This window comes from Cololabis saira, chromosome 8 (assembly GCF_033807715.1).
Source record: "Cololabis saira isolate AMF1-May2022 chromosome 8, fColSai1.1, whole genome shotgun sequence".
Classification (NCBI taxonomy): Eukaryota; Metazoa; Chordata; class Actinopteri; order Beloniformes; family Belonidae; genus Cololabis; species Cololabis saira.
Window position 1 is genome coordinate 14,040,350 of NC_084594.1, and position 25,301 is coordinate 14,065,650.

General features: G+C 40.6%; 1 protein-coding gene across 2 annotated transcripts; it reads right to left on the minus strand.

Annotated features, from left to right (window-relative positions):
- Positions 1 to 38: 38 nt before the first annotated feature.
- Positions 39 to 25,301, minus strand: LOC133448371 (rho-related GTP-binding protein RhoA-D-like). Of its 2 annotated transcripts, XM_061726823.1 has the most exons (6): positions 25,113 to 25,301; positions 12,266 to 12,423; positions 5,416 to 5,536; positions 4,092 to 4,222; positions 2,472 to 2,641; positions 39 to 622 (listed from the first exon to the last, which is right to left on the minus strand). In XM_061726823.1, exons 2-6 carry the CDS (start codon positions 12,419 to 12,421, stop codon positions 619 to 621), a joined length of 582 nt encoding a protein of 193 aa, XP_061582807.1. In that variant the 5' UTR covers positions 12,422 to 12,423; positions 25,113 to 25,301; the 3' UTR covers positions 39 to 618. The 2 variants fall into 2 exon arrangements, with proteins under 2 accessions (XP_061582807.1, XP_061582806.1); XM_061726822.1 differs by having other exon boundaries at positions 39 to 2,641; positions 12,266 to 12,422; positions 25,116 to 25,300.

The following is a 25,301-nucleotide window of genomic DNA, read 5'->3' on the forward strand; positions in this document are numbered from 1 at the left end:
GCAATTTTATTAAAAAATGGGTCGAGGAAGCCGGTCTGTCTTGTCTCAAAAATAGTTTATTAATGATGTTGAGATCTGACATTCACCACATCACCATCCGTTTACAAAGCATTATCATAATAAGCTTCATATAAATCTGCTTCAATTATCATTTCAAATACTTCTAGAGAAAGAAAAGTCACACAACACTGAGCAGAAGCTGTTCCCACTGACGTGTGCATGTTAGTGCTTGTGTGTATATGTTCGTGCACGCAGTAAAGACCCCCCCCACCTCTTTTTTTTTTCTCCCCTCCCCACACGCATGCATGAACATTGTAAGGACAAGTTGATTTAGCTGGAACTGGTGTGTACATACACAACAACGGCAGCACAGGACATGCTCTTAGTGATATGTTTCCCGTTAAACCCTCTGCTGCTCGGCAGGAATGCTTTCATCAGCGCTCCCCGCTTCCAGCTGCGACAGTTGTTGGACCATCTTCGCTGAATGCTCCTCCCAAAAAAACGACGAAACAATTAACAAGAGGCCTGTCTTGATCGAGGAGACTGGAGATTTCAATTGGTTCACCTTTGTTTTGATACTGTGCTTGTCGTCCAAAATGAGCTGAGGTGCGGCCTCCGTCACCTAAAGAGTTAAAGTGACATTAATATGCTGTTTGTATGCAATTCGAATCAAGGCAACCTCTGCTAAACTTGGGTTTAAGTTTGCAAATACATACAATACGACGATATAATAGAGCTAGACCTTACCAGCTGGTATGTGTGGTTATTGTACGAAGGTAGCATGCAACATCAAAGTGATGGTTTCGCCACGGACCTTTAACAAGCCACCCCTCATGCAACCAAAGAACATGTTACTGTACATGAAAGAGCAACGCAGGCGGAGAGGGAATGATGGGAAGGGTGTGCCCGAGGACAGACACTTGGCCTTGGGAGCATCGTCTTATCAAGCTTGTTGTACTTTCAGGTTAATCGGGTTCTTTGACTGGAGCCTCAAATGTCTTAAAAATGTCTTCTGTATCTCTGACTTGGAAATAAGTGTGCTGACACGTTACAGCCCAGAGGAAATGTACAGTTTAGTCTTTTTTTTTGAATACTTCTTGACGCAGAACTGCGTGAACCCTTTACTAATGTGTATTTGTACATCTAATCTCAGGTTTTGTACTACGTACGTGTTTGGAAACTGATTCAAGTTTTTTTGAGCAATTAAAGAAAAAAAAACTAAAATAAAGGCAGGAAGCTGACTCTTTAGTTTGTGGGTCAACATCAGGTCACAGAAGCAGCCAGCCAGTCTGGTCTGGTCTGGGAAGGAGCAACAAAAAGGCACACCAGTACAGAGAAGGCACTGGGCAGGGGGGGCAGGTAGGGGGGTCTCAGCTCTTCTCAGACATGCAAAGAATGTTGTGCGACTGGAAATGTGCAGCAGTCTAGCAAGACGTGATTTCCACGAATGACTGGATAAACTGGTCGGACGCTCCGATTCCAGCAGCGGGTGGGATTGATCTGAACTCAAGTCACTGGAGTCGCAAACAGAACCTCCCGTCACCTCTTCAAAAAGTTTCCTCTGTTATTTTTGACAGCTATTGTGCATAGTTGAGTGCCATTGGCTTGTTTGTACCAGCCCACCACCACCGAGGTCCACTGTTAACGGTTGGGTGGGGCGCCACGTGACTAATCCGATGCAGAATAGTGAGCTCACGCCTTTGCTGACCACGAAACAGCTGTTTTTTTTTTTTTGTTTTTGAACCCTCATTGTGAGTGGAGTGAAAATAGAGAACGCAGAGGGAGAGGTGAGGTTTCCTGTCTACAAAAATGACACGAGCAAACCGTTTGTTTTTGCTGTGAGAGTCACCGCCGGCACCGAAAGGTCTTGGATATGGCTTTGCTCAGGTTTCACCACCACAGCACTGAGTGAAATGAGCTGCTGAAAAGGTCTACCGCTGAACAAAAAAGGTCTACCGCTGAACCTGACAAACATACGCACTGCAGATGGTGGGTGTACAAACTGAAAAATAAGAAAAAAAGGCACTAATGCTTATGATCAATAGGTATTAACTTTCTTTTGTCATCAGAACTGCTACAATTATCAACACAATTTGATAACTGACACATGAAGACTATCGTAGCCGTAGAGGGTGGTTGTTGCTCGAGCTAACCGTGCGCACAAACGTGCACCTACCACATTGCTGTTACAGTACTACTACAAAGATAAACAAAACTGGAAAAAAAAAAGGTGTAAAGACAGATTTGGTAGGGAAGCAAATCAACGGGGAGCTTAAACATCAATTTCGAACCCTGGTCTAAATAAGTCCTTTTCTTTATGTTTGCATTCGTTTCATTTGCCGGCCTGTTTTTCTGTGAAATGCGAGTTTACAGTACAAAGATCCATTTGGTAACAGGACAGTCCGTTTAGCGCATCTAGTTTTTTTTTCTCCTTTTGGTCAGTTGAATTGACGGCGCCCGGGACTGCTCACAGCAGCGTGCAGCCGCTCCTCTTCCTGTGCTTGCGGACCTGCAGCGCCGCCCTGGTGGCCATCTCGAACACCTCCCGCACCCCGTCCTTCGTTTTGGCAGAGCACTCCAAGTAGCCGAACGCACTGATCCTGCTGGCCATGTCTCTGCCCTCCTCTGTTTTTACTGGCTCCTGCAGGGTTGGGCCAAGAGAGAGAGAAAAAGAAAAAGAGAAAGAGAAAGAGAGCTAAATTAAAGCTGCAAAGTTATGGGACCTATGTGTCTGTAAAAGAAGAAAAACAACAAGCGAGTGGAAACAAAACTGAAGGAAATTAACGTTATACTATCCACTGAAGAAAAAAAAAAAGAAAAAAAAAAGCAATCTCTCACTCAATGTTCAGTTCCCCTCCCTACGAAAATATTATTTTAATATAATCTGAGTTTGAAGCGCTTGTATCTTCACGTCACCATCTTGGCATGAAACCTTTATTCAGTACTGTAATCAAACTTCAAGGACACGTAAACCATTATGATCTGAGTGTTTTTATGTGTCAGGCCTTGAAAGACACAAACATAGCATTTTTCAGCTGTTTCAGGGCGTACATTAACAATAAAAAAAAACATTTCTAATAGGAATGGGCGATATTTTACCGTTCACGATAAACCGTCAAAAAAATTCCCCACGGTAAGAATTTGTCATCTCACGGTAAAAACGATAAATTCCCCTTGATGAAGTTTTTGTGTAAAGATGATTTATGGTTCTGCGTTAAATCCATGTACAGCGTACGAGAAGGAAGGAAGGAAGGAAGGAAGGAAGGAAGGAAGGAAGGAAGGAAGGAAGGAAGGAAGGAAGGAAGGGAAAAAAGAAGGAAGGAAGGAAGGGAAAAAAGAAGGAAGGAAGGAAGGAAGGAAGGAAGGAAGGAAGGAAGGAAGGAAGGAAGGAAGGAAGGAAGGAAGGAAGGAAGGAAGGAAGGAAGGAAGGAAGGAAGGAAGGGAAAAAAGAAGGAAGGAAGGAAGGAAAGGAAAAAAGAAGGAAGAAAGGAAGGAAGGAAGGAAACAAGGAAAGGGGAGAAGGAAGGGAGAAAAGAGGAAGGGAAGAAGGAAGGAAGGAAAGAAAGAAGGAAGGGAAGAAAGGAAGGAAGGATATGAGCCTGAAAGAAAGAAAGAAAGAAAGAAAGAAAGAAAGAAAGAAAGAAAGAAAGAAAGAAAGAAAGAAAGAAAGAAAGAAAGAAAGAAAGAAAGAAAGAAAGAAAGAAAGAAAGAAAGAAAGAAAGAAAGAAAGAAAGAAAGAAAGAAAAATTCCCGTTGATGACGTTTTTGTGTAACAAACATGGCGGATCTGAGAGCGAGATAGATTTATAGTTGAAAAGGTGGAGTTGAATTGGTATTTTTTTAATCATAATTTTTATGGTTATCGGGATAAATGCCAGAAATTATCGTGATACATTTTTTAGTCCATACCGCCCATCCTTAATTTCTAACCATTAGGGCAAAGTCTACTATAAAAAAAGTTTTTCATTTCATGCTTTTAGTTCCTTACGAGGCTGAGAGATTCAACCTATTAATAGATCCTTGGCTGAAACTCGGTGGAAGACTGAATGCATCAGGCCTGGTGTTTGTCCGCTGCTTCCGGGCCTCCTTACCTGCTTCATCTTGGCCAGCTCTCTCCGTGTGTGTTCATCGTTCCGCAGGTCCTTCTTATTCCCCACCAGGATGATGGGAACATTGGGGCAGAAGTGTTTCACCTCAGGTGTCCACTTCTCAGGGATATTTTCTGACCCGAAGAGAAAAGAAGTGAGCTGCAAATACTTGAAGGAGAAGAAAGAAAAAAAAAAAGAAAAAAGAAAGCCGTGCCAAGTCATGGAGCAGAACACTTCTCATGATGGACTGCTATGCGGACCGCTCAGGGCAAAGATGTTTTTAGCTGCACTAATCCTCGTTCCCACCAAGTCCATTAAACCATTTACTGAGCAGCTTAACAAAAGGCTCATAAAAGGAATCCAGTCGAAAAAGGTTGTTTAAAATGTTAATAAAATATATTTCACACAGTTTTAGCTGCACATCTACGGAGCCCCTCTGGTGACATTTGAAAAAAAAAAAAATAATGCGTGGCCACGCATTAATAACTCGTGGCCACGAGATAATTAATGCGTGGCCACGAGTTATTAAAGGAGCTTGAGGCTCCTTTTAAGAAATGAGACTCTCTAGCGCCACCCTTCACCACGACGGCCGTCGGGGGTACTGCAGCCAACAGTGAAGCCGGCACGGGAGAACGGGGAGAACGTGCATGCAGCGTCATTTGACGTCACATCCACAGGACAGCGCGGGAAATTCGGGCCCAGAATTGCAGCACATTTTGCAGCACACAGCCTGTTCAAGGCAACGGAGAGATACACTAGAGGGCTCATTCTTTTTGGTTTGGAACGCTTCAACTGACATTATTACTAGAAAACTTAAAACGTATACGAATTTTTTTTCATAAATCCTGCCTCAATCTTGCCTCATGCTCCTTTAATGCGTGGCCACGCATTATTTTATTTTTTTCAAATGTCACATGTTATTACTACACTCGCCATGTCAATACTCTTGCTCTTTAATATAAATAGACTATAATTACCGTTATTAATGATGAATAACCATCCCACCAAGGACGTTGCATCCACGAAGTCCAGACAGTATGTTATAATGCCATCCACGAGTAAAATAATGCGTGGGCATGAAATACATAATGCGTGGCCACGCATTGATTATCTCGTGGCCACGAGTTATTAATGTGTGGCCACGCATTATTTTATTTTTTTCAAATGTCACCAGAGGGGCTCCGTAGCACATCTTATAATTTGCCACATTGGTTTCTTTATACTTCTGCAGCCATGTGTGGTTTCTCAAACGTATACAGATTTTTTCCCCCCTCCCCCCCTTGCATAAACGAAGTGAAAATCAAACGTCTTCAGCCCGGTTCCTCACCTAAGCTGTCGGGACTGTCGATGGAGAAGCACATGAGGATGACGTCCGTGTCGGGGTAGGACAGAGGCCTCAGCCTGTCGTAGTCCTCCTGGCCTGCAGTATCCCACAATGCAAGTTCCACCTGGAGAAAAACAAAAAAAACAAAAACAGTGAGTAAGAAGAGCACACAGATGTTTCCTGTGCACCGAGGTGGATTTATCTTTGTTTTGGAACGGCATGCAGCTATTCTTACAGCGTATTACACTCATGACTCATTCCATGTGTGTACTTCTGTGGAAAAGTGCGTATTTACTGTCGGAGCTGAAGACTAAATATTACTCGTGGACAAAGAGTTGACATAATGTTGCCCACTGATCCAGATGGAACGTTCACCTCGTCACAACAGCAGAAGTTATGGGGTTTGTTTTTCTCATGGCCCGAGCGCCGTGACTTTGAACGATGACATAAACCCTGACGCCTGTGGAATGTCTGAGTAAATTTCCCAAAGGCCAGTGACTCAAATATGAGGAAGCAAAGAATGTAGACATAACAGGACTTTTTCTCTTCTTGCCACAAACACCTTGATCTTACAGTTTTTTTTTGTTTTGTTTTTGAAATGCATCAGTTTGCAGGAATTCGGGGGTACAGATTAGGGATGGGCGGTATGGACTAAAAAAATTTATCACGATAATTTCTGGCATTTATCCCGATAACGATAAAAATGACGATTAAAAAAAACAATTCAACTCCACCTTTGTAACTCTAAATCTTTGGAGCCCCAAAACACTGCTCTAAAAGATACTAAATGCTACTAAACGTCATCAATGGGAATTTATCTTTCTTTCTTTCTGGCTCATATATTTCTTTCTTTCTTTCAGGCACAGTTCTTTCTTTCTTTCTTTCTTTCTTTCTTTCTTTCTTTCTTCTTTCTTTCTTTCTTTCTTTCTTTCTTTCTTTCTTTCTTTCTTTCTTTTCTTTCTTTCTTTCTTTCTTTCTTTCTTTCTTTCTTTCTTTCTTTCTTTCTTTTTCTTTCCTTTCTTTCTTTCTTTCTTTCTTTCTTTCTTCTTTCTTTCTTTCTTTCAGGCTCATATCTTTCTTTCTTTCTTTCAGGCACATTTCTTTCTTTCTTTCTTTCTATTCTTTCTTTCAGGCTCATATCTTTCTTTCTTTCTTTCTTTCTTTCAGGCTCATATCTTTCTTTCTTTCTTTCTTTCTTTCTTTCTTTCTTTCAGGCTCATATCTTTCTTTCTTTCTTTCTTTCAGGCTCATATCTTTCTTTCTTTCAGGCACATTTCTTTCTTTCTTTCTTTCTTTCTTTCTTTCTTCTTTCTTTCTTTCTTTCTTTCTTTCTTTCTTCTCTTTCTTCTTCTTTCTTTCTTTCTTTCTTTCTTTCTTTCTTTACGTACGTTGTGCGTGGATTTAACGCAGAACCATAAATCAGCTTCACACAAAAAACGTCATCAACGGGAATATATCGTTTTTACCGATGACAAATTCTTACCGTGGGGACTTTTTTTGACGGTATATCGTGAACGGTAAAATATCGCCCATTCCTAGTACAGATATTTCCTCACCTCTAAGGGCATCGCCTGACCTAATCAGAGATTCACAAATCTGTTACATTGTCGGTGTGGAGGAGATGAACTCGGGAACTGGGCCTTCCATCACGCCGCTGATTAATTCAATTAGGGAGAGTGGGAGATTAGCGAGCATCAAACTAGATACCCTCCGTCCCCGAACGGGGGATTAACCACTGAGTCCTGCTCTTCTGCTGCCTCGGAACAAGGACTTTCACCGAGTTTTAGGGCTGAAACTTTGTTACAGAATGAGGGTGCAGTCTGATATGCTCACAGCGAGCACAAGAATCAGTCAACAGTCCTAAAATAGAAGTTTGCAGAGGCAGGAGGGGGAGAGGGGGGCGGATGAACACTGTTGAGACTGCATGAGCAACCAGATCATTGTGTTCCCACTGGGCCGGCTGGAAGATGCAGGCTTTGGGGAGGAAGAGAAAAAATGGGGGATGGGGGTGCTATTTATATTGCCCAGTCGACTCAAGGTATGGGAAAGACAAGCTTCTGCATTTGGGAGGCTCTATTTATTTATCTAGTGGGCTGTATAAGACCGGTTCTTATGGGGGCATCCATCCTGCGAGGACTTCACACTAGGAATGGGTGATATTTTACCGTTCACGATAAACCGTCAAAAAAATTCCCCACGGTAAGAATTTGTCATCTCACGGTAAAAACGATAAATTCCCGTTTTTGTGTAAAGCTGATTTATGGTTCTGCGTTAAATCGATGCACAACGTACGTGTGTGTGAAGGAAGGAAGGAAGGAAGGAAGGAAGGAAGGAAGGAAGGAAGGAAGGAAGAAGGAAGGAAGGAAGGAAGGAAGGAAGGAAGGAAGGAAGAGGAACGAAGGAAATGAGCCTGAAAGAAAGAAAGAAAGAAAGAAATGAGCCTGAAAGAAAGAAAGAAAGATATGAGCCTGAAAGAAAGAAAGAAAGAAAGAAAGAAATGAGCCTGAAAGAAAGAAAGAAAGAAAGAAAGAAAGAAAGAAAGAAAGAAGAAGAAAGAAAGAAATGAGCCTGAAAGAAAGAAAGAAAGAAAGAAATGAGCCTGAAAGAAAGAAAGAAAGAAAGAAAGAAATGAGCCTGAAAGAAAGAAAGAAAGAAAGAAATGAGCCTGAAAGAAAGAAAGAAAGATATGAGCCTGAAAGAAAGAAAGAAAGAAAGAAATGAGCCTGAAAGAAAGAAAGAAAGAAAGAAATGAGCCTGAAAGAAAGAAGAAAGAAAGAAATGAGCCTGAAAGAAAGAAAGAAAGAAAGAAAGAAAGAAAGAAAGAAAGAAAGAAAGAAAGAAGAGAAAAGAAAGAAAGAAAGAAATGAGCCTGAAAGAAAGAAAGAAAGAAAGAAATGAGCCTGAAAGAAAGAAAGAAAGAAAGAAATGAGCCTGACAAGAAAGAAAGAAAGATATGAGCCTGAAAGAAAGAAAGAAAGAAAGAAAGAAATGAGCCTGAAAGAAAGAAAGAAAGAAAGAAAGAAATGAGCCTGAAAGAAAGAAAGAAAGAAAGAAAGAAATGAGCCTGAAAGAAAGAAAGAAAGAAAGAAAGAAAGAAAGAAAAGAAAGAAAGAAAGAAAGAAAGAAAGAAAGGAAAGAAAAGAAAGAAAGAAAGAAAGAAAGAAAGAAAGAAAGAAAGAAAGAAAGAAAGAAGATCAATTTAATTGGTGTATTTTAGTAGCATTTAGTATCTTTTAGAGCAGTGTTTTGGGGGCTCCAAAGACTGAATGTGGAGATAGATTTATAGTTAAAAAGGTGAAGTTGAATTGGTATTTTTTTTATCGTCATTTTTATCGTTATCGGGATAAATGCCAGAAATTATCGTGATACATTTTTTTAGTCCATACCGCCCATCCCTAGTTCACACTCAAGCGTCGCGTTCTGGTCCGATGACAGGGATAGATAGAGATGTTCAAGCTTTTTATTTAAATCCAGAATACGACAGTTGACGCCTCTCTCTCCATCCAAGTGCGACGAGGACAAGGAGAGGAAATGAAAGACTTATCAGGCAGCAGCAGGAGGAGGGTCCTGTGGGAGGGAGGGGATTGTGGGGAGACACCCCTGTTCCCCGTCTGAACAGGAAGCCAGGAAGTAGAGTCATTTCCTGTTTTGTCAAGAGTCGGTCCTGCGGCGTTAGTCGGGCCGAGAGAACGCGATCCTTTTCGACACAACAGCCGTCTGCAGCTCAGACGTCCAGAAAACGTCTGAACAACTCCTCATGACTCAGAGAGAAACTGTTCATCAGACCAAAACCTAAACAACACCTCCCTCAAAACGGTAATCGTCCAATCGCAGCTCTTCAACTGTAATCGAGCAGGAAAGAACACACAAGCGATAGTGTGGGAAATAGATTTAATGACGCCTTTATCTGCTTTCACAGATGTCAGGATAACTTGCTCCCCGACTACATTAGTGACCAAGGCATTTGATGCCCTATTCATTTGTGAGGATACAGGCAACGCAGTTTCAGTCATTACTGAACAAGCTCTCCGTCTGCGTGTAAGTGGCATCCTGCAAAGCAACGCAAATATGTCAAAGACTGAAGTCCCAACTAGAGGGCTGCATTGGATTGGGTCCCGCTGGGCGTGATGATGCCTTGCTGGTGCTGTTCAATGTTTTTCATTCCTATTTTTTCAAACAGAATACCTGCGACATCTGGCTAATAATCATAAAACAGCTGTTCATGTTGTTTATCAAATTTGGATATTTTGCAAAGCAGTCTATTTGTATGTGCCGTGTGATGGTGCAAGGTTTTGATAAAACTAAGTCATATTTAAATGTATTGTGTTGTGTCGTTTATCTGTGTTCTCACTATCATGTTTCTTATTCAGGTCTCTCTAAGAAAACAGGCCGTAACCTCACCACATAATTGATGTGTGCACGAAAGGCGAAATAGCTTGTGCGATGATGACAATGATGGATTTGCATCCAACTTTCGGTCAGGTGCTATGGACTGTCAATTATCCATCAAATCACATTAAATCAGATAGATTTGTTTAGAACAGGGGTCGGCAACCTGCGGCTCTAGAGCCGCATTCGGCACTTTAGCGCACTTTAGAGTTTTTTCAAAATGTTTGACCTTTTTTTTTTCTCCTTTTCTTCTTTTTTTCTTCTTTTTTTCCATTTTATTCCTTATTTTTCTTTTTTTCCTTCTTTTCTCTTTTTTTCCTTTTTTCTTTCCTCTTTTTCCTTCCTTTTTTTCCTTTCCTTTTAATCTCGACTTTTTTCTCGACATTTCGACTTTTTTTTCGACATTTCGACTTTTTTCTCAAGATTTTACTTCAACATTAATCTTGACATTTCGACTTTCTTCTCGAAATTTCGACTTTTTTCTCGACATTTCGACTTTTTTTCGACATTTCGACTTTTTTCTCAAGATTTTACTTCAACATTAATCTTGACATTTCGACTTTTTTCTCGAAATTTCGACTTTTTTCTCGACATTTCGACTTTTTTCTTGAAGTGCATAATGAGAAAAAAAAATCTTCCCCCAGTTATAACTAATATAGCTACATGCAGCATGTGTTGCCTTCATTCTAAGGCTTATACAAGACTTTTAATTTTTTGCGGCTGTTACGTCCCTTGGAAATGTACTATTTTTGTTTACTATTTTTATTCATTTATGAGTGTCTGCTACTGGGGTGCAGAGGTTTAATTGGCCATCACTAAATCACCTGTGAGCTCAGGTCCTCTGGTGTGGGAGGAGTTGGAGCTGCTGCAGGTGTGCTGATGAAGAGCGACGCCCACCTCTACCAGAAGCCAACCAGAGGGAACCTCTCCCCCTACAAAGCTGCTGCTGGAGCAGTGCTCGTTGGCAGTCGTCTCACTCAAACCCATGTGTGAAGACGTGCTGTCCATCCTGGAGGTTGTGTGAGCTTTGGGGCTAAATGTTTGGTTTCCCTCAGCCTTTCTGCCCTTAAGTTTGGTTCCTGCTAAATCTTGTTTGTTTAAGCACTTGTGAATGGAAGCAGTAGGATCAATACTAGATGGCTCCAACGCCTGACTATGTAAAAGCCTAATTTTTTTGAGGAGTGATTTAGAATAGTCAGTTTAGTATAGGTCATTTTGTTGTACTTTTGTTTTTGTTAAAGGTTAGGTTTAGTTAGTGGATTTATTATTTTAAGGTTAGGGTCCAGTTCTTATGCTTGTTTCTTTGGTTTACGTTGGAGTCATTTTCTTTATATAAACTTTCGTTCTTTGGGTTTAATTTGTAAACTGCTTCCCATCACTATTGTAAATAGTCACTTGCATCATTTTTTTTTTCAACCTGAACAAAAGAACCATTGGTCACAATAAAACACATCTTTGCTCGCAAAACCTGCCTTTCATTTATCGTATTCTGTGATCCCTGTAGCAGAGTACGTAATAGCGGCTCCAGACATATTTTTATTTTTTGTGTTTTTTGTCCAATATGGACAACATTTTAGGTTGCCGACCTCTGGTCTAGGACAACATTTCTCTAGTTTTGCGGATGCGGAGTGGTTATAAACACTGCAGTAGCAGGCGGGAGTCTAAGGCCCCGTTTACACGTCGCAAAAATGGTGGTGCTTTCATGCGTTTTGGCCGTTCGTTTACACGAAAACGAAGCTCAAAGTCACCAAAAACTCCGGCCAAAGTGGAGATTTTCAAAAACGTCACCAGCATCATGTGTGCGACCTGTGTTTACAATTTGTTTGGCCACTGTAGATGTTTTTTCCAGTAATTCTGATTGGCTAGCATGACTTTATGCTTCTCGTTACCCTGCCGCCTGTAGGTTTGGCTGCTCATATCACCTTTAACAGCGTATTTATGCAGGTTTGTGTAAATTATGGTATTTTAAAAAATGTAGAGGGGGAAATATCAGTTTTTTGTAAATACCCGGCTATGTGTAAACGTGGCCTTACACACCCTGCGGTTGCGGGTGGTAATGGTCAGAAATTCAGCGGGAGCGGGATGAAGAAAACAGTCCAACGCAGGGCTCTAGTCCCAACCCCCCCCCAGAACTGCTGGGGACCTTTCCAACCTTTGTATTACTGCTCTATCAGATCAACTCCATCCAGGCTCAAGGTTATGCAGAAATAAAACCGGGGCTGCTTTGAGAAACGGGTCATTTCGCTTGAGAAGAAAGATGTCAGGAAAATGCTCTCCAGGGTAGACGTGCTACCTTATTACGGTCCGCCGGACTAAAAGTTGACAGAATAATCAGCAGAAGCAGTCATGCGTAGCACGTTTGTGTCAGAAATGTGAGAACCGGTGCCTCAGGGGCACTGAAAAACCTCCGGCGTAAGTGATGACACAGCCATGCGCTGCTTACTTTGGTGTCAAAAGTACAGACCTGCTTTCCGTCAACCTCGATATCAGCGATGTAGTTCTCGAACACTGTGGGGACGTAGACCTCAGGAAACTGGTCCTTACTGAAAACAATGAGAAGACATGTTTTCCCACAAGCTCCATCCCCGACAATCACCAGCTTCTTCCGAATGGCTGCCATCTCTGCGGGTAGAACAACAAGAAACTCTTAGAGACATATTTGTGTTTTTTAAAAAGGACACTGCACTTCTATACTACAGATATTAACAGTATTTAATAAGAACAACACAAAGTCGTAAAAACACTTATTTCTGCTCATGCTTGTAGCGTCATGGTGTTCACTCAGACATAAAGGATTGTCTCAAAAAATTAGAATATTGTGATAAAGTCCTTTATTTTCTGTAATGCAATTAAAAAAACAAAAATGTCATACATTCTGGATTCATTACAAATCAACTGAAATATTGCAAGCCTTTTATTATTTTAATATTGCTGATTATGGCTTACAGTTTAAGATTAAGATTCCCAGAATATTAACATTTTTTGAGATAGGATATTTGAGTTTTCTTAAGCTGTAAGGCATGATATTCAGCAATATTACAATAATAAAAGGCTTGCAAAGAATGTATGACATTTTTGCATAACAGAAAATAAAGGACTTATCACAATATTCAAATTTTCTGAGACAGTCGTGTACAGTGGGGCAAAAAAGTATTTAGTCAGCCACCAATTGTGCAAGTTCTCCTGCTTAAAAAGGTGAGAGAGGCCTGTAATTTTCATCATAGGTACAATTCAACTATGAGAGACAGAATGGGGGGAAAGAATCCAGGAAATCACATTGTAGGATTTTTACTAGGGATGGCCCGATACCGATACTGATACTGGTATCGGTATCGGGGCCGATACTGCTCTCATATACTCCTACTCGCAAAAATTCTCCGATACCATGCACCAATACCACTTCATTGTTGTTGTAGTTACTGGTTAGTGACTCTAGGGGGAGATGTTGAGCCGCCCCGCGGCTCCCCGGGTGAGTGTGCAGCTCGGCGGCTGAGCTGCTCAGGTTAGCCGCTAGTCAGCTAAGCTTAGCATGGTGATGAGAAGAGTGTGATACCCGTGAGTGAGACGGGCAGCGCCGTTTCAGGCAAGATACCGACAATTAATGGACATATTTCAAAATAAGGGACGACGACAGAAGCAAGGCAGACTGCGCGCTCCCAGCACGACCGGGCCGCGGAGGAAAGCCCAGCCGGCTGAGTTTTCTTTAAAATAGTTATTCTACTCATTTTATCTATTTTTATTGAATTTATCTGTTTCAAATGTAACCTGTCTTCCAATTCATTGCATTTTTCATTGCATTTTTAGCATAGTTATTTTTGTGGTAGAAGTATCGTATCAGTACTCGGTATGCGCGAGTAGCTACAAAAATTTAAATAAAAAAATAAAATAAAAAATGGTATCGGGGCATCCCTAATTTTTACTGAATTAATTGGTAAATTCCTCAGTAAAATAAGTATTTGGTCACCTACAAACAAGCAAGATTTTTGGCTTTCATACGAGCTGGAACTTCTTCTTTAAGAGGCTCCTCTGTCCTCCACTCGTTACCTATATTATTGCAGCTGTTTTAACTGGTTATCAGTATAAAAGACACCTGTCCACAACCTCAAACAGTCACACTCCAAACTCCACTATGGCCAAAATACCAGCAACAGTGTATGAAAAGCTTGTGAAGACGTACAGAAAACATTTGACCTCTGTCATTGCCAAAAAAGGGTATATAACAAAGTATTGAGATTAACTTTTGTTATTAACCAAAGACTTATTTTCCACTATAATTTGCAAATAAATTCTTTAAAAATCAGACAATGTGATTTCCTGGATTTGTCTGTCTCTCATAGTTGAGATATACTGTACCTGTGATGAAAATTACAGGCCTCTCTTATCTTTTTAAGTGGAAGAACTTGCCCAACTGGTGTCTGACTTAATACTTTTTTGCCCCGCTGTATATGAAATAGCTGCACTGCATTCCGCCTCAGGGGAGGCCGTCTAATGTCTGGGTTATCAGACAGAACTGTGGTTAGAGGCTTTGATTTCTCAATGCCGAACCCAAGCTACAAAGCCGAGGGGGTGAAATACAGAGGACACAGGAGACGAGGGAACAAGGGGAGGGGCGAGGAGACAAGCTCGGACATGAAGGGCCAACAGGGTCCTGCTCGGCCCCGTTTCCCAACTCTGCAACACAACAGGAGGAGAAAATGGGGAGGGAAATTACAGCGTGCAAAATACAGTTTTCCCTTTGATACGCCCTGTTTTTTTTTTTTTTTGCCAGAAATGAAAAAAAAATATTTTCATTTCTGGAACCAGAGATAAACCTGAGAAATGCCTCACATGGGGTTTTTACCTCTGAGCTTGTGTGTTATCTGAGGCCACAATATTATCACTTTGGCCAAAACCGCAGCTGTTAATGTTTTACATTTAGCTCCTTGCCCACTTAATACAGAAAAATGAAGCCAGGAAATGGTTCAGCGATATTCCCGGAGCCGAGGGGCTGGGGGAGCTGGTGTGTTGTGGAGGCTGTTGCTGATGAGCCGGGGGTGCGGCTGATGGATGAGCTGAGGCCGCGCTGCCTGGCAGCAGCTGGGCACGTCGCCGTCCGGCTCCTCACCTCATCCACTTTCTGCCAGGACAGGCCTGACAGCAATTTTGCTTCATGAGGGCACCCACTTATCAGGCAAAATTCATCTTCCAATGCTGCGGGTAAAACAACTCGGAGCTGTGCCTGGCCCGACGCCCGCCTTTAATCGCATACCATCACAGATACTTCCAATATGCCGCACCCAACCAGTAATCCAAAATTAGAATAAAAACACACAGCGAGGATATGAACCGCTGCATTTCGATGTTTTATGTTTTAACCGATCACCTATAAAGCTTTTTTAGTGTCATTTTTCACATGTAGAGTTGAGTGACATGCAGAAAATATACTGCACAACTCACACATCTTAGAATTTAAAGCTAATCATTTCTTGCACAGTTTAAAGGGGGGACATATTTTTCTGTGTTTGGGTGGCTGAAGTGACTTCCAACCAAATAAGGTCCATAAAAACCATAAGGTCCAGTGGTGGGAGACTGCAGCCTAAAACCAGTTTCTATGAACAAGTATGAAGAGATGGCTGAAATAGGCTCAATGCAGTCGACTCTTCTGGTACTTTGATAAACACCACAGACGTTGGATTAAAACTTAAAACAGAAAGACAAAATGTTTCTCCTTTAAAAAAAATTAAAAGGCAGCAACATGTTTACTTTAAAGTCCTAATTTTTGCATGTTTGATGCCTCTCATGCCGGTAAAACGACACTACCAAAGGTTTAGCACATCACAAGAATTTACACAAACTGCACGAATCCAGTAGGTGTGGAAGTGGATCGATCGATCAGCTGGGAATTTTTGCTCGTCAGGTCTGACTTTTGCTTTTTCAGCTGATGTTTATACTGATCAATCTCAACAAATCACTGGAAAAAATCAAAATTTTTCCTGGTTTTCCTGTATTTCCTGGTCAGTTGAGGGAACATTGACGAGGCAGTCAACGGGGAAGCGTGTCTACAAAACTAGTTTCTCGCTGCCAGTATATAAAAACCCAAAGACTGTCATTTGAAAAAATACAAAAATAAAAATAGCCACAGAGGAACAACGAGCTTAAACCCTGACGAAGACTAAGAGGGAGTGAAGCTGCGAGAGCACGCAAACGGGCAGCCTCTCGTGCATCTCTTCTGTAAACAGTTTATATTAAAAGGATGAAAGACTGGGTTTAGTTGCAAACTTTGAAACGGCAAACTGGAACAAGTTAGTAAACTACTTATCAGCTCTGTTTCCATAGTAGGCTTTGGTTTAAATTAAATCTGCAGTGGAAATTCTGGGTGTTTGCTTGATTGAACGTGTTGTTACTCATTCTCCCTGGAAGACCTTTGGTTTACACTCTGATCATATTTACTTGCTCTTGTCAAGTCCCACTATTTTATTTGTCTGTAGAGATTTTGCCAAAGACTTTGGCTGTTTTGTTTTTTAAGGTTTTCTCACTCCTGTGATGTTTTAATTGTAATGGAAGACAAAAAAAAGAAGTCAGTAGCTTATGTTGCTACAATGTTTTTATTGTCTTGTTTTGGTTGTTTTTGTTTTTTTATTTTTATTATTTTTATTTTATTCTTTATTTTTATTTTATTAATTATGTTTGCATAATGTTATGTTCGCATGTGTTAGCTAGTCATATTTAAGGAGAGGGGGTGAGAGTTTATAAGTTTTACTTCTTCTCACTCCCTTTCGAATATGTACTTGTTATGTCTCATGTTAAGACGATTGTCTTATTTTCTTTCTTTTTTTATATATGATTCATATTCGAAATAAACACTACTACTACTACTACTAAATAAGCTTGAAAACTTTAATCAAGTAAAGCTTCTGCTTGTTTCCTTTAAGTGGGTTTGAAATATTAATGAATACTGATTCAAGACACATGTCACAGCTTGTGCTTTCCAGAGAAAGCAGAAATGGGGCCGGGGATTGAGGGGGATGACGGGATCAGAGTCCAGCAGCGTGGAGGCCTCGGAGGTTCACCCCGAGAAACAAAACAACCCACTTCCTGTTCGGGGGAGTCAGGGAGGAGGCTTTTGGCGGCAGCTCTGTTTGGAGAGACATCATCGGAGATGGGACACGAAGAAAGCAGCCACAACTTACACACGCATGCACCCACACAAGCAGGTTCCCTCCGGTAAGGCGGGTCAGCGACTTTTCCACTGGCGACCAGAGGTGTCAAGTAATGAAGTACAAATACTTTGTTAGCTTACTTAAGTAGAAATTTTGGTTATCTATACTTCACTGGAGTAATTATTTTTCAGACGACTTTTTACTTTTACTCCTTACATTTTCAGGCAATTATCTGTACTTTTTACTCCTTACATTTTAAAAACAGCCTCGTTACTCTATTTCATTTTGGCCTTTAAAATAACTATCCAGTTAAATTGCTCCATCCGGATAGAGTGAATTTGGTTGTGGTTGTTTCAGATGTTCTTGTCCAGTTTTGTTCTTACATCCGTTCCCTCAGATTCCTGCAACTAAACTTGGATGTACATTCCAATAAAGGTTAGGATAAAAGATAACATGCCTCTGAAGTTTGACTTTTTGCACCATTACAATACTTAGACAACTAGTCATCATATCTCCTGCTCTCTGAAACACATGTTAATGCTCAATAGTAGATATACAGTATATGGTTCTTTAATATATTTGCATTATACTAAGATGCATTCATTTTCAATGGCTTTTGTCCTTAATGGCCTTTTTCCCCCTTACATTACTTTTACTTTTATACTTAAACTAGTTTTGAAACCAGTACTTTTATACTTTTACTTGAGTAAAAAACTTGAGTTGATACTTCAACTTCTACAGGAGTATTTTTAAACTCTAGTATCTATACTTCTACCTGAGTAATGAATGTGAATACTTTTGACAACTCTGCTGGCGGCAGTGATACCGGAGGCCTGGTAAAGGAACATCTCCACGTGCAGGTAAAGAGAAATCACGATCCAGTCCGACATGGTATCGAGGGTTGAAATTGCTAAATTGATAGCAATCCATTTTGTACACCGGCTCCCTCCTGTACAGGGTCCCGGGGGTCCGCTGGGACCCATCCCGCCTCATTCCAGGCAAAAGGCAGGGGTCCACCCCGGACAGGTCGCCAGTCCATCGTATGCGCTCACACTCGCGCATACGGGCGGTTCAGAATCAGCAATCAACCTGACATAACTTTCTGGACTGTGGAGGGAAGCCGGAGTACCCAGTAAAAAACCAGAGGAAAACATGTTTCACAGGCCAAGACTCCTGCTGGGCCCAGGAGTTGAACCGGCAACCGTTTTGCTGTGAGGGATACAGTGACGGGGATACTCGTCACTAAGCCACCGTCCTGCCCTAAAATTATTATTATACATCACATTCAATATCAATTCCAAAATTAATAATTGTAATTAATTTAGCAATTACTCAATTAAAAAAAGAAAACAAATGACAACAGCAATCAATGTTGGGTTGTTCTGGTCATTTGTTGTTTTGTTTTTTCTCTGATTGATTACAATAATTCAGTTTAGAAGAAACTAGAGATGGGCGGTATGGACTAAAAAATGTATCACGATAATTTCTGGCATTTATCCCAATAACGATAAAAATGACGATAAAAAAATACCAATTCAACTCCACCTTTGTAACTATAAATCTATCTCATCATTTCTTTCTTTCTTTCTTTCTTTCTTTCTTTCTTTCTTTCTTTCTTTCTTTTCTTTCTTTCTTTCTTTCTTTCTTTTCTTTCTCTTTCTTTCTTTCTTTCTTCCCGTACGTTGTGCTGCGATTTTAACGCAGAACCATAAATTAGCTTTACACAAAAACGTCATCAACGGAATTTATCGTTTTTACCGCAAGATGACAAATTCTTACTGTGGGGAATTTTTTTGACGGTTTATCGTGAACGGTAAAATATCACCCATTCCTAGAAGCAACAAATGAAAACAACGACCCCAATTTGATCCTGGACTCACGACATATAAATGAGAACTGGACTGGAACCTAACCCTTTTCTTCCACCCCCATGATCAAAACAAACTAAATAAAGTTTTATACAATACAAAAGTTGGGAGTGTTTTTCATTTCACTAGAACATAATTAGGTTTTTTTTTCGTGTGTTTTATCTTATATGTCAGGCATTTAAGGGTTAAAAAAGTGATGAAGCCATTATAGAAATCAACAAAAACGCATGCAACATCAGACTTCTGGTGAAATTCTCCAGACTATAAACAGTACTTGTATTGTTATTACAGTAGCGGAGGTTCACCAGCTGGGGATTACACTCATCCCTGAGGATTTTTAGAGTCTGACATCAGCAGGAGGGAATCTTGGCAGCTTTTGATAGTATACAGCTGAAGTATTGATGCATCACCTTATGTCAGTAGGTTTTATTGAGGACTGTTCGGGAACGGGTCGAGAGACAAAACACCCAAAGCTGTCGTCCCAGTTTCCAAACTCCTCAGACTCCGGCCCGCTCGGACCGAAACACGCTGGATCCCTCTCCACCCGACCAGCCGGCTGCAAAACCTCCAGGACAAACATCCTAACAGACCACACCTCAAAGCTGTTACCCGCAAGCTCAGATGGAGACACGACAGAGAGCTTTGGGTTTGTTGTTGTGAAACGATGTAAAATACATTTCAGACACTTGGACCGTGACGGCCTAAATAGCTGAACTGGATATTGAATAATGGGACAGATCCATAAAACTGATCAGTTTTAGAGGTTTTGCTGCATCAGCATCAGCTTTTACTGGATTTCCTCACCAATCTGCATCTAATCCTTACTTACAATAATTACACCACTAATACTACTAATAAAAATGTGATTATGCTATTAAAATACAGGCAATAATACATTTCTGTGTCTTTCTTTTGGATTTTTTTATACATAAACACTAGGAATGGGCGATATTTTACCGTTCACGATAAACCGTCAAAAAAATTCCCCACGGTAAGAATTTGTCATCTCACGGTAAAAACAATAAATTCCCGTTGATGACGTTTTTGTGTGAAGCTGATTTATGGTTCTGTGTTAAATCCACATACAAAGTATGTGAAGGAAGGAAGGAAGGAAGGAAGGAAGGTAGGAAGGAAGATATGAGCCTGAAAGAAAGAAAGAAAGAAAGAAAGAAAGAAAGAAAGAATTGAGCCTGAAAGAAAGAAAGAAAGAAAGAAAGAAAGAAAGAAAGAATTGAGCCTGAAAGAAAGAAAGAAAGAAAGAAAGAATTGAGCCTGAAAGAAAGAAAGAAAGAAAGAAAAGAAAGAAAGAATTGAGCCTGAAAGAAAGAAAGAAAGAAAGAAAGAAAGAAAGAAAGAAAGAAAGAAAGAAAGAATTGAGCCTGAAAGAAAGAAAGAAAGAAAGAATGAGCTTGAAAGAAAGAAAGAAGAAAGAAAGAAAGAAAGAAAGAAAGAAAGAAAGAAAGAAAGAAAGAAAGAAAGAAAGAAAGAAAGAAAGAAAGAAAGAAAGAAAGAAAGAAAGAAAGAAAGAAAGAAAGAAAGAAAGAAAGAAAGAAAGAAAAGAGAAAGAAAGAAAGAAAGAAGAAAGAAAGAAAGAAAGAAAGAAAGAAAGAAAGAAAGAGCAGTGATTTTGGCTCCAAAGACTGAATGTGGTGATAGATTTATAGTTAAAAAGGTTGAGTTGAATTGGTATTTTTTTTTATCGTCATTTTTATCGTTATCGGGAATAAATGCCAGAAATTATTGTGATACATTTTTTTAGTCCATACCGCCCATCCCTAATAAACACAACAATTATTATTCACCGAGCTGGTAAGTGAACTTATAGACCACAATAATGCAGGAAACCAGTTCCCCCTGGTGTGATCACACGCTTTTCCTGTCATTATATCTAATAATAAAATGACAATTCAGTACATCAGTCCTGGTATGGGTCTGTGTGATAATGTGTTGCATTTTCTTTTACAGATTTAGTTAAGCAATGTTTAAGTCAAGCTTGATGTCTTCAGTCTCCTTCATAAATTAATAGTATCCGACAGGTTATCGGCCAATTCGCAGGGTGGCAACAAAATTACAGTAAGAAGGAAAATACAGAGGGACAATTCATGTAATGCTGCAGTTTAGTGAACACACCACTTCCGTCTCCAGCTCCTCTAAGGAGGTTTGTTGAGGCTTAGGGGCCACCGAGAGTTATGCAACAAGCTGAGCGGCGTTAACGCGGAGCAGAGCCCGACCCCCCGGCCAACGAGGCGAGCCGCCCTCCGGCCCTCGTGTGACTTTAATATCAACAACAATGTTAAGCGCGGACAAACACCCGGCTAATAAAAAAGGCCTGTTGTTCCTGAGATGATGACTTTTCTCCCATCCTGCAAACATATTACAGGAAATGGGTTCAAGGATTGTTGTGCTCGTCAGACGGGCTTCCCAGAGCGCCATCTCTTCTTTGATGTGCCGCGCTGCTGTTCTCAAAAAGGCCTCGAGTTACACATGACGACACCGACCAGTTATTTTGTTCAAGTTTTACTTTTGTTTCTCTTTTCCTGTGGGTTTTATTACTGGAGTCGTCGAGCAGCTCAGTCCCACTGTTGCTGCAGATGAACTCTTCATAACTAACTGAGGGAAAGGATCAAAATCAACACTGAGTTTTGACTTGAAGCTTTTCTTGAGATTTTTCCGCCTGTATTTTTTCTATTTATTATTATTCAAAAAGCTTAAAACCGGAGAATTGAAGGCAGTCGAGAAATAGCCACACCCGAGCCGGCCAGCCTGAGAAATGGGCCGAAGTTCATCAACTTAGAGAAACAGAGCGGACAGTCCACGACATCAGCTCTCTTTGCAACTTCACTGGAATTAAAACAACAAAACTAAACAAAAAAAACATCTTATCTGACCAAACATGACAAACGCCTGAAGATTACACTTCACTTGAAAAATCTGACTAAAGAAGTGGTTTTAGATGTGTGGACTGAATGTAGATATTTGTGAGAATAAGCCTCAAACGTGAAGGGTGAGGTGTCTTACAGTAAGAACACGAACAGGAAACCAGGTCAGCCACGTCTTCGCTGTGTGACGGCCACAACGCCGTCGTGCGGTCACGACGTGTCCCGTACTCGGATGGAAACGAGCCAACGTGCCACAGATCAGGAACTCTGACATATTCACATCAGAAAAGTTGTTTCTAAATGCCAGCGGAGGAAAATGGATTGTGGATCGCCTTTTTCAAAAAAACATTTTGAACTAAATATTAATTAAGGACCATTTATGTGACAGTGTTTACATGCACTCAATAACCCGAATTTGCACGGCCATGTAAACACCAATAACCCCTTTGAATAACCCGAATTTGCTCATATTCCAGTTTTTAAAAACTCAAATATGACCCCTGGGTTATTCCTTTTAAAACCTGAATATTCGGTCATGTAAACGCCAAACGGAATATCACGATCAAACGGAACATGAATTTGTTTTCTGCGCATGCTCTGTTCACAAGGAATCTTGGTCTTTTGAGTCCAGGACGTACTTCTAAACACGGAGAAACACAAGACCAGGAGGAGACTAATCACTTCATAAATGTAATGAAGGATTTGAACATTTCTTCATTTGTAGACGGTAGAAAGTACCGGGATAGCGAGATTTACAAGAAGGTGATCAAAGAAGAAAAGTTGCGCGAAGCAGCATTTGTTTTGAGTTAGGATACAGGAAGAAGAAGCGGAAATGACGCTATTTGCGTCATCACGTTCTCCACGCGTCGCTGGTTTGATCCAGATATCCGAATGATTAATTACCATGTATACAGGGATAACCCTGTTTGCTCACGCATGTAAACGGAATACTCCGAATGTTTCAGTAACCGGAATATTAGCAATAACCCGAATTTTGACTTCATGTAAACGTAGTCATTGGTGATTTACATTAAATTGAGCAGGTTTTTCACATTTTTGCTTTAAAAGTAAGGTTGGTTTATATATATATATATATATATATATATATATATATATATATATATAATCTTTATAGGCTATTTATCATTCCTGAGTTATTCATATTGCAAGTAATATTGCAAACTTACACAAATCACAAATGTTTTCCTACAATCGTACAGTCCCAGTTCTGAACAGTTATAACTACACTGAGGATTAAATAGTTGCTGTGACTCACAAGTTGGCAAGGAGCTGCAAATGTTCAAGCCGAGCTCGGTGAGCTGGTTTTCCTTGTCTACAGTTCTTACGCTCACCTGCCTGACTGTCGCCTGTAGCTTTATCTTCGCACACTTAACGTCTCGCTCTAAGTAAGTAAGTAACTACACCAACACGTTTCCCAACCTTAAAGCCTGCGGCCTGTGGTTTTCCTAAACACTCTGACTTGAGCAGGGAGCCCAAACAACTCAAACTAGTCCCAACATCCACCGGCCTAATGGCTGCTCTCACAGAGGCCACAACTTCAAACTAAAAGGTAGACACGCAGACACGAGGAGGACTGGACGATGAGTTGATTCAGCTGCTGAGAGCTGGAGAGCAGGAGGGTCAGGCACAGAGACAAGAGAGGGAACAGTCACATCATGATTCACTTCTGTTCAGCAACTCAGCTCGGAAGCTGATGAAAGACGGCATGCCAGTTAGAGGAAGATAGGAAATACCTCCTCCAGTCATCAAACTACTGCTTCTTTTCATTACTGAACCACCTCCCCAAAATGTTTCAAGTTACATATCGATGGCTTTACCTGCTCTGTCAAAAAACACACAGCAAAAAGCCATGTCCTATGGTGTATTTACACACATACATACATACATACATACATACATACATACATACATACATACATACATACATACATACATAAGGTCTGGGCGGTATGGACTAAAAAATGTATCACGATAATTTCTGGCATTTATCCCGATAACGATAAAAATGACGATAAAAAAATACCAATTCAACTCCACATTTTTAACTATAAATCTATCTCACTCTCAGATCCGCCATGTTTGTTACACAAAAACGTCATCAACGGGAATTTATCCTTTTTTCTTTCTGGCTCATTTCTTTCTTTCTTTCAGGCTCATTTCCTTCCTTCCTTCCTTCTTTCCTCCTGCTCTCTCCTTCCTTCTTCCCTTCCTCTTTTCTCCCTTCCTTCCTCCTTTCCTTGTTTTCTCCCTTCCTTCTCCCCTTTCCTTCCTTCCTTCCTTCCTTCCTTCCTTCCTTCCTTCCTTCCTTCCTTCCTTCCTTCCTTCCCTCTCCTTCCTTATTCCCTTCCTCTTTTCTCCGTTCCTTCCTTCTTTCCTTGTTTTCTTCCTTCTCCCCTTTCTTTCCTTCCTTCCTTCCTTCCTTCCTTCCTTCCTTCCTTCCTTCCTTCCTTCCTTCCTTCACGTACATTGTACGTGGATTTAACGCAGAACCATAAATCAGCTTTACACAAAAACGTCATCAACGGGAATTTATCATTTTTACCGCGAGATGACAAATTCTTACCGTGGGGAATTTTTTGACGGTATATCGTGAACGGTAAAATATCTCCCATTCCTAACATACATACATACATACACACATACACACATACATAATATAATCAAAAGAGTTTTAGTAATCATTTAGTGTTTTTGTTAAGAATACACCAGGAATGGATGTCAAACATTTAAAATACAAGTAGCAGTAGCAGGGAATAAGTTGTTTTTGTTGCTTTTTTGACATAATTAGTTTATAAATTGATCTGCAAGATAGCTGTGCACAGTTTTATAAATGTCAGCACTGAGTTTCTTTCCTTCTCTGTAAAAAACAAAAAATGGTAGGTGGGGTTGGAGGCACCTTTTATTTTTTATTTTTTTATTATAGATTGTTGAAATTATAATGGAATGAAATAAAAAAAAAAAAAAACAAGATTTGACAGAATAAAGAAAAATGTCTCTCTTGCTGGAAGGAAAAAAAGTCCTATTTCCAGGGAGGCTAATTGGGAGATTTGGACATTTGCCCACAAGGAGTCTTATTGAGGTCGCTCCACTTTTACAGTCGTCACTTTTAAACTGTGAAGCTAATCAACAGTTGTGTTTAAACACAGCCCGACAATAACAAACCCTCCTAACAATAGTTCATTACCAACCAGCACAACACCGCAACAATATTAGTAGGACGAGCCACCACCTTGTCCTCTCTGCCAAGTAAAGCCTGATTTATGCTCCCGCGTTACACCAACGCAGAGCCTACGGCGTAGGCTACGGCGTAGGCTCTGCGTCGATTTAACGCGGAACCATAAATCAGGCTTAAGTCAGCTATAATTAGACGAGCGAGGAAAATGAACACTGCGTTTCATAGTTACCTGTCTGTCACCAGCCGGAGGAGAGGGTTTTATGAATATAAGTCCCGGTTTAGTTGTTTCTCTTGAGTGCTGCTGATCGGCTCTGACACAAACAGGCGCAGGCAGGCGGACTTCTTGCTGCAGTGATCGCTGATTTTCCAGAGACTGTTGAGAAGTGGAGCAGGAGGAGAGCAAACATCCTCCCACCGA

Excerpts from the sequence above, each read along its gene's own strand:
- LOC133448371 (XM_061726823.1), bottom strand. The coding sequence starts at position 12,421 with ATGGCAGCCATTCGGAAGAAGCTGGTGATTGTCGGGGATGGAGCTTGT. Across the intron at positions 4,223-5,415 it reads CGACAGTCCCGACAGCTTAG|AAAATATCCCTGAGAAGTGG; the intron begins GTGAGGAACCGG and ends TCTTCGGGTCAG. Across the intron at positions 2,642-4,091 it reads AGCTGGCCAAGATGAAGCAG|GAGCCAGTAAAAACAGAGGA; the intron begins GTAAGGAGGCCC and ends CCAACCCTGCAG.